The 12,037-nt window shown below is 33.0% G+C and overlaps 1 protein-coding gene across 1 annotated transcript in view; it reads right to left on the bottom strand.

Annotated features, from left to right (window-relative positions):
• Nucleotides 1-12,037, bottom strand: part of LOC106161145 (calcium-transporting ATPase type 2C member 1) — a 48,399-nt gene that overhangs the window by 1,541 nt on the left and 34,821 nt on the right. The window contains exons 21-22 of the mRNA XM_013538011.2: nt 377-472; nt 40-181 (exon numbers count right to left, since the gene is read on the bottom strand). Coding sequence (XP_013393465.2) covers nt 40-181; nt 377-472 — 238 coding nt within the window. The remainder of the gene's footprint in view (nt 1-39; nt 182-376; nt 473-12,037) is intronic.

The following is a 12,037-nucleotide window of genomic DNA, read 5'->3' as shown; positions in this document are numbered from 1 at the left end:
CCTCCTTTTTTAACACCACAAGATGGCGCAATTATCTACCTGTTAAATATAGAGCCTCAGTCTGAAATATGGCCTGTAATGGAGGGAAATAGATCACCAGCAGTTGCCCCAAGAGGGAGCCACCAACAGCAAGCAGGAACATGCGGTTACTGAACAAACCTATGGAGAACACTGACTTTTTCTGAAAAGAGCAAAATCTTATTAATTATATCTCATAGCAATATTTTATTACTTAATTTTTAAAAAAATTGGAAATTGTGAAAAGTAATATGAATTCAAGCTTAAAAGTAAAAATCAAAGATGAAAAATCTAGGAAAAAAGTTTGAGATTTGTAAGTAATTATTGTAAATTTCTTTTCAGTCAATGCTTCTCTTACCTGTGACCTACAGCTGAGAGCATTAAACATATCAAAGAAAACAAAACAGGTGAACGTCATGGTGGTGTCACGGGGAGTGATCTTATTGTCGCTCATCTGAAAATAGAAAAGAATTTTTTGCATAATCTTGAAAACTACAAAATCTATCAAAATGTGCTCACATCTGTATGTCTTTAGACAGGAAATACTATAACTTCATGTTTTTAGCAGATGATTTAATGTTATGAAGTAGGATTGTGATAGTTGAGATTAGTTAGCAATTCTACACAATCATATAACTGTAGGTGAAGCACAGTGCTGTGTGCCAGTTTGAGTAAGTTACTATTCAAAAGGCACCCACGACTCTGTTACAATAAATGACTTTAGCCCTTGACAATGTAGGCACATTCACAGCAGTAATATCATACATCAATCTAAACGATCAACCTAATGTAACAAGGGACAGTTATCACATAATTTATTTGACATGGTTGTTAAGTGGTAAATGTTATGAAGTAAGTGTTTTTTCAGCCAAACTAACTCAGAGGCTTGCCCAGTCAATCATTTTTGACCATAAACCAATCTAATCCTCTTGTTGTCCCACCAAATATCATAGTAACTGAAGCAAACCATGTGCCATTAGACTGTCTATCCATGGTTCGACAAATGATTGTTACATTATATCATACTGCCTGCAGAGAGAAAGTTGGTATTAAGTTAGGTGGATCTAACCAGACTGGAAATGGGCCTACAGTATGGCTGTAAACATGGCCTTACATGATCTGTGCTGTGTACTCAGATTCCTTTTGCAATCCATATTTATGTACTTGAGTGATAGCAATACCCCATAGCCTACTAGTCATAGCCACAAAGTTTCATTCTTTTTGCCAGGCTATTGTGTTTCATTTTCTATAGTAGGTTTGATATATATCACAGTAAATATTGGTATTTTCTGGCTAACTGGTGAGTGGTCATTTTCACAAAGCCTTGGTCAATCAATCATTGACATGATGGCAAGAAAAAACATTTGCTACATTTTGGAATAAAGATTTAGAAAAAAACTTGCACCTGACAGTATTTATTAATTTTAAAAACTGTTCAGTAAATTGAATCTCCCAGTGGTGCATGCTTTACTTCTACTTGACAAAAATAGCAAAATAGTGGGATATTTTTTTAAATCTGTAATGGTAAACAAGGCAGCAAACCTGTCAAATGTACAGACAAAGAACAGAAAATAAAGATGCAAATAAGTGAAAAATTAAATTTTCACAAAAAACTGTTAAATTGCCAGAAAAATTTACCAAACAGACTGCGTTGCCTATTGAAGCTGTATTTCAGTCCCATGTTTCTTTCCTATAAGTTTGAGAACAGTAAGTGACATGATTTCCCTTAAATGGTCATCATAGGAGCAGTGCCCAAAAAAGGGGTTTCTTCAAATTTTGATACAACATTAAATAATGTTTAACAGCATAATGACAATCAAATGTTATTAATAAAATATTAGTAACATGGACATTCAGAAAATGTGACAAGCAAAAGTCTTCAAGATCATGGAACTTCAAAGTCACACCTTGAAAATGCCAATATGTGAAAAATTAAATTTTCACAAAAAACTGTTTAACTGCCAAAAAAAAAAAAAAAAAAAAAAAAAAAAAAAAAAAAAAAAAAAAAAAAAAAAACAGACAGACTGCATTGCCTACTGAAGCTGTATTTTAGTCCCATGTTTCTTTCCTGTAAGTTTGAGAACAGTAAGTGACATGATTTTCCTTAAATGGTCATCATGGAAGCAGTGCCCAAAATAGGGGTTTCTTCAAATTTTGATGCAATATTACATAAGGTTTAACAGCTTAATGACCATCAATTTTTTATTATAAAATATTTGTATCACAGATATTCAGAAAATGTCACTAGCAAAGGTCTTCAGGCCCATGGGACTTCAAAGTCACGCCTTGAAAATGCCAAAATGTAAACAAGACAGCACTGTTCTGAAATGGGTTCATTTCCATTTTTAACACTTTTTTAACATAAAACAAAATAAACATTTTACTGCCATTTTTATATGACCAACTAAAAAAAATGATGAGATGGGAAAGGTATCAATAGAACAGTGTTAAATGTCCAGTTTCCTCCATTCTGAGATTCTGAACATAGTGGATGATTGAATCTGACAAACTGCAATGATATGAGTTTATTTCCATTTTTGACACTTTATTACACAATACATGATAACAAGTTTACCATGTTTTTTACATAATCAACTAACAATGTTGTAAAGATGCAGGAAATATCAAACAAACACTTTTAGGCATCTTATTAGTTAAATAATGAGACTGTTAACATGCTTAAGAATTGAATCTGAGGAAATGTGAAAAAAACAGTATAACTTCTAAAATAATAGCCCGATTATGCTGATTTTCGAACTCAACCTGCGTTTTAGTAAGATTGACCACTCCTGTGAGTATAATTACAATTGGCCAATCCGTTTTTCTTATATTGTGTTATCAGTGTTGCATTTATATTGAAAATAGTGAAAAAACAGCATAAATTCCCTCAAAATAGCCCAATCATGCTGATTTTCGAACTTGACCTGCGTATTATGAATATTCATCAGTTCTGTAAGTTTCAAGTCAAAAGGTAAAATGGTTTTCCACATATCGTGTTATCGGTGCTGCATATATGCTGAAAAAAGTGAAAAAACAGCATAAATTACCTAAAAGTGACCCGATCATGCTGATTTTCGAACTTGACCTGCGTATTATGAATATTCATCAGTTCTATAAGTTTCAAGTCAAAAGGTAAAATGGTTTTCCACTTATCGTGTTATCGGTGCTGCATATATGCTGAAAAAAGTGAAAAAACTGCATAAATTCCCTAAAAGTGACCCGATCATGCTGATTTTCGAACTTGACCTGCGTATTATGAATATTCATCAGTTCTGCAAGTTTCAAGTCAAAAGGTAAAATGGTTTTCCACTTATCGTGTTATCGGTAAAAGTGCACGGCGACGGCGACGGCGACGACGGCGACGACGGCGACGACAGCGACGACGGCGACGGCGACGACAGACGCAGATGATGGCTATATGTACAGACACGTCTGTGTCTGTACATAAAAAGTAACTTTTGTCAGACAACATGAACGAAGAAAAGTCAAGAGACTGAAAATCAAACCAATGTGAATGGACTAAATTTCTGATATAACTCATGTTCAGATATTACACATTAAATCATCAAATTTCTTATTACCATTTTACACAGACAGTAAACAAGGCAGCAAAGCTGTCAAATGTACAGACAAAAAACAGAAAATAAAGATGCAAAAAAGGTCATTTTGTCAATTTTGATGCAATAATAAATAATGCTTATAATAGCACTGTCAGTCAACACTGAATTTTAATCTTGCACAACGGGTAACATGGTCAATAACAGGAGCAGACCCAGAGATATTTTCTGACAGTATTACAAAGTATCTATGTTGATCCATCCTCCATTTTGATGGTCTTCCAACAGAAAAAAATAGATACCAGTCAATATAAACTTAATAACCTGACTGTCTTCTGGAAGACCCAGAAGATGGTCTCAATCCACCCCTTCAATAAGATTACAGTTTCAGGGTCTCAATATTTGAAAAATGATGACAGTGCATAAAATAATATTACATAATGTTTAAAGACATAAAAAACAATACAACTGCTTATGTAGAAATACAGAAAATGTGCAGAGCCCCAGGCAGATGAGAGTTAAAAGTCACAAATGCAAGTGTTTGAGAAAAAATTATAAAGGAAAACAACAAAACTAGAAAAGCACTTTGAGAGTGCAGACCTCTGCCAAGGCAGCAATTGTTGATTATTATTGATAATTGATTGATTATTGATCCAGACCACCACCAAAAATTAATCATTGTCCTCTTAGGCCCACTTCCGACAGTTCCTGAAAATTTCTGCAAAATTGGTCCATAACTTTTTGTGTTATGTGGATGACAGACAAACAGGGGTGAAAATTTAACCCCCTTGGCAGAGCTTGAGGTAAATATAATTCCAATGAAGATGCTATTCAAACTTTTAATCTTCCAGTTTGATATATATATATATATATATATAGTTTAATATTGCAAATAAGTTATATATATATATATATATATATATATATATATATATATATATATATATATAACTTATTTGCAATATTAAACAAAATTTACCTGCATAATTATCACTGCTTCCTTATTATTAATCTAGCAGAGAGCTTTACCTTTGGGAGTTTACAGGGAAATATCAACAAGTGTGCTTTACGTAATCTCATTTAATGGCCTATTAAAGCTAATGACTTTATAACTCTGAAATTAATCTAGTGATACCCAAGGGTAATTTACAGACTGACCCACTCAAAGGTCTTCAGGCCCATAAGTCACACCTTAAGAAAAGCACAAAACCATAATGCCCAAAATAGGAGACTACCAATCCTGATGCAATAATACATTATGTTTAACTGCACAGTCAACATCAACTTATGCACAACAGGTAACACAGACGAAAGTAAAAGCATAAGGCTCCAGGCCCATCAGAGTTCAAGTTTATACTTAGAAAGTGCCAGAATGAGAAAAATGAAAATTTCACAAAAAATGCATAAATACAATAAACATGATAATCCAATAGAGCTGGTTTTCTCATGAGCTGAAGGCCAATCCTAAAAATTGTACTTGTAAGTTTAAAATTATAATAAGTAGCACAGTTTTCTTTTCATAATGTTTGCAGTAGCAGTGCAAAAAGATTGTTGTCAATTTTGATGTAACATTACATAATAAATTAGAGAATAATTATCACCAATTTTTGTTTATTGACTATAAATAGGATGGACATGTAGAAAATATGATTACCATTTGGCTTCATGTCCATGGGAGCTCCGAGTCCCACAATGAATATGCCAAAAATATAATGAATATTACACTAAAATGTATAACTTCCAGAAAAAGAAGCCAATTAGACTGCTTTTCTAACTCAGGCTGCATTTTAGTCCTGTGTTTCTTTTTTGAAAGTTTGACAGTCATAAGTAACACAGTTTTCCCATAATGGTCATCAAGGCAGCAGCACCAAAAATTGTGTTTTCTTCTATTTTGATGCAACATTACATAATGCTTAACAGCATACTGACCATCGATTTTTAATAATAAAATATAAGTGTCATGGATTTTCACAAAATGTGACTAGCATGGGTCTTCAAGCCCGTGGAGGTTCTAAGTCACACCTTGGAAATGCCAATATGTGAAAAATTAAATTTTCACAAAAAACTGTTAAATTGCCAGAAAAATTTACCAAACAGACTGCATTGCCTACTGAAGCTGTATTTTAGTCCCATGTTTCTTTCCTGTAAGTTTGAGAACAGTAAGTGACATGATTTTCCTTAAATGGTCATCATGGGAGCACTGCCCAAAATAGGGGTTTCTTCAAATTTTGATGCAATATTACATAATGTTTTACAGCATAATGACCATCAATTTTTAATTATAAAATATTAGTATCATGGTTATTCAGAAAATGTAACTAGCAAAAGTCTTCAGGCCCATGGAACTTCAAAGTCACATATTGACAAGGCAGCAAAGCTGTCAAATGTACAGACAAAAAACAGAAAATAAAGATGCAAAATAGGTCATTTTGTCAATTTTGATGCAATAATAAATAATGCTTATAATAACACAGTCAGTTAACACTGATTTTTAATCATGCACAACAGGTAACATGCTCAATAACAGGAGCAGATCCAGAGGTATTTTCTGACAGTATTCCAAATTATATTTGTTGATCCATCCTACACTTTTGATGGTCTTCCAAAAGAAAAAAATTGATACCAGTCAATGTAAACTTTAAAATCTGACCGTCATCTGAAAGACCCAGAAGATGGCCTCAATCCACCCCTGCAATAAGATTACAGTTTCTGGACTATGAGAGTTCAAATTCACATAATGAAAATCCCAATATTTGAAAAATGTTGACAGTGCATAAAATAATATTACATATTGTTTAAAGACATAAAAACCTATGCAACTGCTTATGTGGAAATACAGAAAATCTGAAGAGCTTCAGGTGGATGGGAGTTGAAAATGCCAGTGTTTAGAAAAAAATTAAAAAGAAAACACAACAAAAAAAAATCCAATAAAGCTGCTATTCAAACTTTTAATCTTGCTGTATTAACATGATATGAATAATCCCAATGTGTTTGAGGATAATAAGGCACTGTTATTCATCTATAGCATTAATGTTGGCATTACACAATTTTTTTTTTTGTAAACTTATTTGCAATATTAAACAACATTTACCTGCATAATTATCACCAATTCCTAATTATGTGACACAGTTAAGAGAGCTTAACCTATAGAAAATGGGTCATTTTGTCAATTTTGATGCAGTAATAAATAATGCTTATAATAACACAGTCAGTTAACACTGAATTTTAATCATGCACAACAGGTAACATGCTCAATAACAGGAGCAGATCCAGAGGTATTTTCTGACAGTATTCCAAATTATATTTGTTGATCCATCCTACACTTTTGATGGTCTTCCAACAGAAAAAAATTGATACCAGTCAATGTAAACTTTAAAATCTGACTGCATCTGAAAGACCCAGAAGATGGCCTCAATCCACCCCTGCAATAAGATTACAGTTTCTGGACCATGAGAGTTCAAATTCACATAATGAAAATCCCAATATTTGAAAAATGTTGACAGTGCATAAAATAATATTACATATTGTTTAAAGACATAAAAACCTATGCAACTGCTTATGTGGAAATACAGAAAATCTGAAGAGCTTCAGGTGGATGGGAGTTGAAAATGCCAGTGTTTAGAAAAAAATTAAAAAGAAAACACAACAAAAAAAAATCCAATAAAGCTGCTATTCAAACTTTTAATCTTGCTGTATTAACATGATATGAATAATCCCAATGTGTTTGAGGATAATAAGGCACTGTTATTCATCTATAGCATTAATGTTGGCATTACACAATTTTTTTTTTTTTTTGTAAACTTATTTGCAATAGTAAACAACATTTACCTGCATAATTATCACCAATTCCTAATTATGTGACACAGTTAAGAGAGCTTAACCTATAAGACTTGAATGGGAAATCTCAACTGTGTGTTTTATGTAATCTTATTTAATGGGCACTTGAAAATCAATTAGGCAAGTAATTTTATAGCTCTGAATTTAGCTAGTGATTATCCCAAGGGACAATTACCACCATCCATAAACAGTAGCCCCATATAGCACTCCATAGAGCTGCATTGCCTCCAAAACAGAAAACAATCACACTGATTTCCAACACAAGCTACACTTCAGTCCTATGAAACTTTTCAGTAAGTTAGAATATCATAAGTAAAATGGTTTTTCCTTAATGGTCATCCCAGCAGCGATGTCCAAAAAAGGGTTTTTTTCATCTTTTATGCAATTTAACATAATGCTTAACAGCACAATGGTCATCAATTTTTAATAATAAAGTAAATGTATCATAGCTATTCAAAATATGTGACTAGCAATGGTATTCAAGCCAATGGAAGTTCAAAGACTAAGTCACACCTTGAAAATGTCCATATGTGAAAATTTTAATTGTAACAAAAAACTATAATGCTTAACAGCATAATGACCATCAATTTTTAATAATGAAATAAAAGTATCATGGACATTCAGAAAAATTGATATGGAAAGGTCTTCAGGGCCATGGAAGTTCAGAGTCACAACTTCAAAATGCCAAAATGTACACAAGAGATAACTGTACTGAAATGAATTTCTTTCCACTTTCAACACTTTTTTTTACATATATATATATATCAAAATAATCAATTTACTGTCGTTTTTAAATGATCAACTAAGAAAGTTGTTGACATAGGAAAAATATCAATAGAAAAATTATAAATGTCCAATATGTTCCATTCTGAGATTCTGAACATGGTGAATAATTGAATCTGACAAACTGTTAAAGATATGAGTTTATTTCCATTTTTGACACTTTATTACACAATGCACAATAACAGGTTTACCATCATTTTTATATAATCAACTAACAATATTGTTAAGATGCAGAAAATGTCAAAAGAACACCTTTACATTACTAATTAGTTCACAAATGAGATTCTTAACATGCCTATGAATTAAATCCGAGGAAAAAAGACTTATATACAAAAAAAGGCACAATTTCAGCAAAACTGAACCGATCAAGCTTATTTTCGAACCTCATCTTAATTTTAGTAAATCTGATCACCCCTGTGAATTTCAAGACGATTGGCCAATTGATTTTCCTTGAAATGTGTTATCAGTGTTGCACATATGCTGAAATAGTGAAAAAACAGCATAACTTCCATAAAAATGGCCCGATCAGGCTGATTTTCAAACTTGACCTGCGTATTATGAAAATTCATCATTTCAGTAAGTTTCAAGCCAAAAGGTAAAACGGTTTTTCACTTATCGTGTTATCGGTGTTGCATTTATGCTGAAAAAAATGAAAAAACAGCATAAATTCCCTATAAGTGACCCGCTCATGCTGATTTTCGAACTTGACCTGCGTATTATGAATATTCATCAGTTCTGTAAGTTTGAAACCAAAAGGTAAAATGGTTTTCCACTTATCGTGTTATCGGTGCTGCATATATGCTGAAAAAAGTGAAAAAACAGCATAACTACCCTAAAAATGACCCGATCATGCTGATTTTCGAACTTGACCTGCATATTATGAATATTCATCAGTTTTGTAAGTTTCAAGGGAAAAGGTAAAATGGTTTTCCACTTATCGTGTTATCGGTGCTGCATATATGCTGAAACAAGACAGCACTGTTCTGCAATTGGTTTACTTCCATTTTTAAAACACTTTTTTAACATAAAACAAAATAAACAGTTTTCTACCATTTGTATATGATCAACTAAGAAAATTGATGAGATGGGAAAAATATCAATAGAACAGTGTTAAATGTCCAATTTCCTCCATTCTGAGATAATGAATATAGTAGATGATTGAATCTGACAAACTGCAATGATATTTGTTTATTTCCATTTTTGACACTTTATAACATAATACACAATAACAAGTTTACCATCATTTTTACATAATCAACTAACAATGTTATTAAGATGCAGGAAATGTCAAACAAACACTTTTACGTATCTTATTAGTTCAATAATGAGACTGTTAATATGCCTAACAATTGAATCTGAGGAAATGTGAAAAAACAGCATAACTTCTAAAAGAATGGCCCGATTATGCTGATTTTGGAACTCAACCTGCGTTTTTTAGTTAGTTTGACTACTCCTGTGAGTATAATGACAATTGGCCTATCTGTTTTTCTTATATTGTGTTATTAGCGTTGCATATATGTTGAAAGAAGTGAAAAAACAGCATAACATCCCTAAAAATGGCCCGATCATGCTGATTTTCAAACTTGACCTGCGTATTTTGAATATTCATCAGTTTTGTAAGTTTCAAGCCAAAAGGTAAAATGGTTTTCCATTTATGGTGTTATCGGTGCTGCATATACGCTGAAAAAAGAGAAAAAATAGCCTAAATTCACTAAAAATGACCCAATCACGCTGATTTTCGAACTTGACCTGCGTATTGTGAATATTCATCAGTTTTGTAAGTTTCAAGCCAAAAGGTAAAATGGTTTTCCACTTATCGTGTTATCGGTGCTGCATATATGCTGAAAAAAGTGAAAAAACAGCATAAGTTCCCTATAAGTGACCCGATCATGCTGATTTTCGAACTTGACCTGCGTATTACGAATATTCATCAGTTCTGTAAGTTTCAACCCAAAAGAAAAAACAGTTTTCCACTTATCGTGTTATCGGTAAAAGTGCACGGCGACGGCGACGACGGCGACGGCGACGGCGACGACAGACGCAGATGATGGCTATATGTACAGACACATCTGTGTCTGTACATAAAAATGCCAAAATGTAAACAAGACAGCACTGTTCTGAAATGGGTTTATTTCCATTTTTAACACTTTTTTAACATAAAACAAAATAAACAGTTTACTGCCATTTTTATATGACCAATGAAGAAAATCGATGAGATGGGAAAAGTATCAATAGAACAGTGTTAAATGTCCAACTTCCTCCATTCTGAGATTCTGAACATAGTGGATGAATGCATCTGACAAACTGCAATGATATGAGTTTATTTCCATTTTTGACACTTTATTACACAATACATGATAACAAGTTTACCATCATTTTTACAAAATCAACTAAAAATGTTGTAAAGATGCAGGAAATGTCAAACAAACACTTTTACGTATCTTATTAGTTAAATAATGAGACTGTTAACATGCCTAAGAATTGAATGTGAGGAAATGTGAAAAAACAGCATAACTTCTAAAATAATGGACTGATTATGCTGATTTTCAAACTCAACCTGCGTTTTAGTAAGATTGGCCCCTCCTGTGAGTATAATGACAATTGGCCAATCTGTTTTTCTTATATTGTGTTATCAGTCTTGCATATATACTGAAAAAAGGGGAAAAAACAGCATAAATTCCCTATAAGTGACCCGATCGTGCTGATTTTCGAACTTGACCTGCGTATTATGAATATTCATCAGTTCTGTAAGTTTCAAGCCAAAAGGTAAAATGGTTTTCCACTTATCGTGTTATCGGTGCTGCATATATGCTGAAAAAAGTGAAAAAACAGCATAAATTCCCTATAAGTGACCCGATCATGCTGATTTTCGAACTTGACCTGCCTATTATGAATATTCATCAGTTCTGTAAGTTTCAAGCCAAAAGGTAAAATGATTTTCCACTTATCGTGTTATCGGTGCTGCATATATGCTGAAAAAAGTGAAAAAACAGCATAAATTCCCTATAAGTGACCCGATCATGCTGATTTTCGAACTTGATCTGCGTATTACGAATATTCATCAGTTCTGTAAGTTTCAAGCCAAAAGAAAAAACAGTTTTCCACTTATCGTGTTATCGGTAAAAGTGCACGGCGACGACGGCGACGGCGACGACAGACGCAGATGATGGCTATATGTACAGACACATCTGTGTCTGTACATAAAAAGACCTAAATTTCAAATGTACATATTAGTACATACAAATGCATTATCCTGGCTTGAACCCCCCCCACCCCCCCCTTCTTTTACATAATATTATCACTTCTATTTCAAGGTATGCACCTGCTTAACACCATAATTTTACTGCCACCTTGGGATTAAGACGTCACAATGTCCCCCGCACACCTAACACTAATATCTTAACTGTGAACTGACAATTTTGAATTCTCCTTTAGGGAGAAATGAGGGAAAAGTTCAACCCTTAAGGATGAATGCTGGAATCATTATCCCATCCATCATGAGGCAGACAAAGAGTATATTATATATTTCAGGCAGGAGGGAGGTGTTTAAATGGCTCCAAAATTACCTTTAATTTACGTTTAGTTATTCTTCAAAGTTGATTTTGTTCTGCTCTGTCTAAAATAAAATCACCAAGCTTGTAAAGAACAAATTTCTCCTGTGATGAAATTTCCCCTACAAACTGAAATCTATTTGTATGTCAAATATATATTTACAGCTAATGCACAGCTTGTGCCAAATGTTAATGTACAATACACACTGATATACAAACATGCCATATATAATTTATTATAAATAATGTTTTGAAGCATAAGTGTGTCAAATAAATAAATAAATAAATAAA

The sequence above is a fragment of the Lingula anatina genome, chromosome 4 (assembly GCF_051362555.1).
Source record: "Lingula anatina isolate TDL-2025a chromosome 4, LinAna3.0, whole genome shotgun sequence".
Lineage (NCBI taxonomy): Eukaryota > Metazoa > Brachiopoda > Lingulata > Lingulida > Lingulidae > Lingula > Lingula anatina.
The sequence above is the reverse complement of the archived record's forward strand: the minus strand, read 5'-3'. Positions and strand labels throughout refer to the sequence as shown.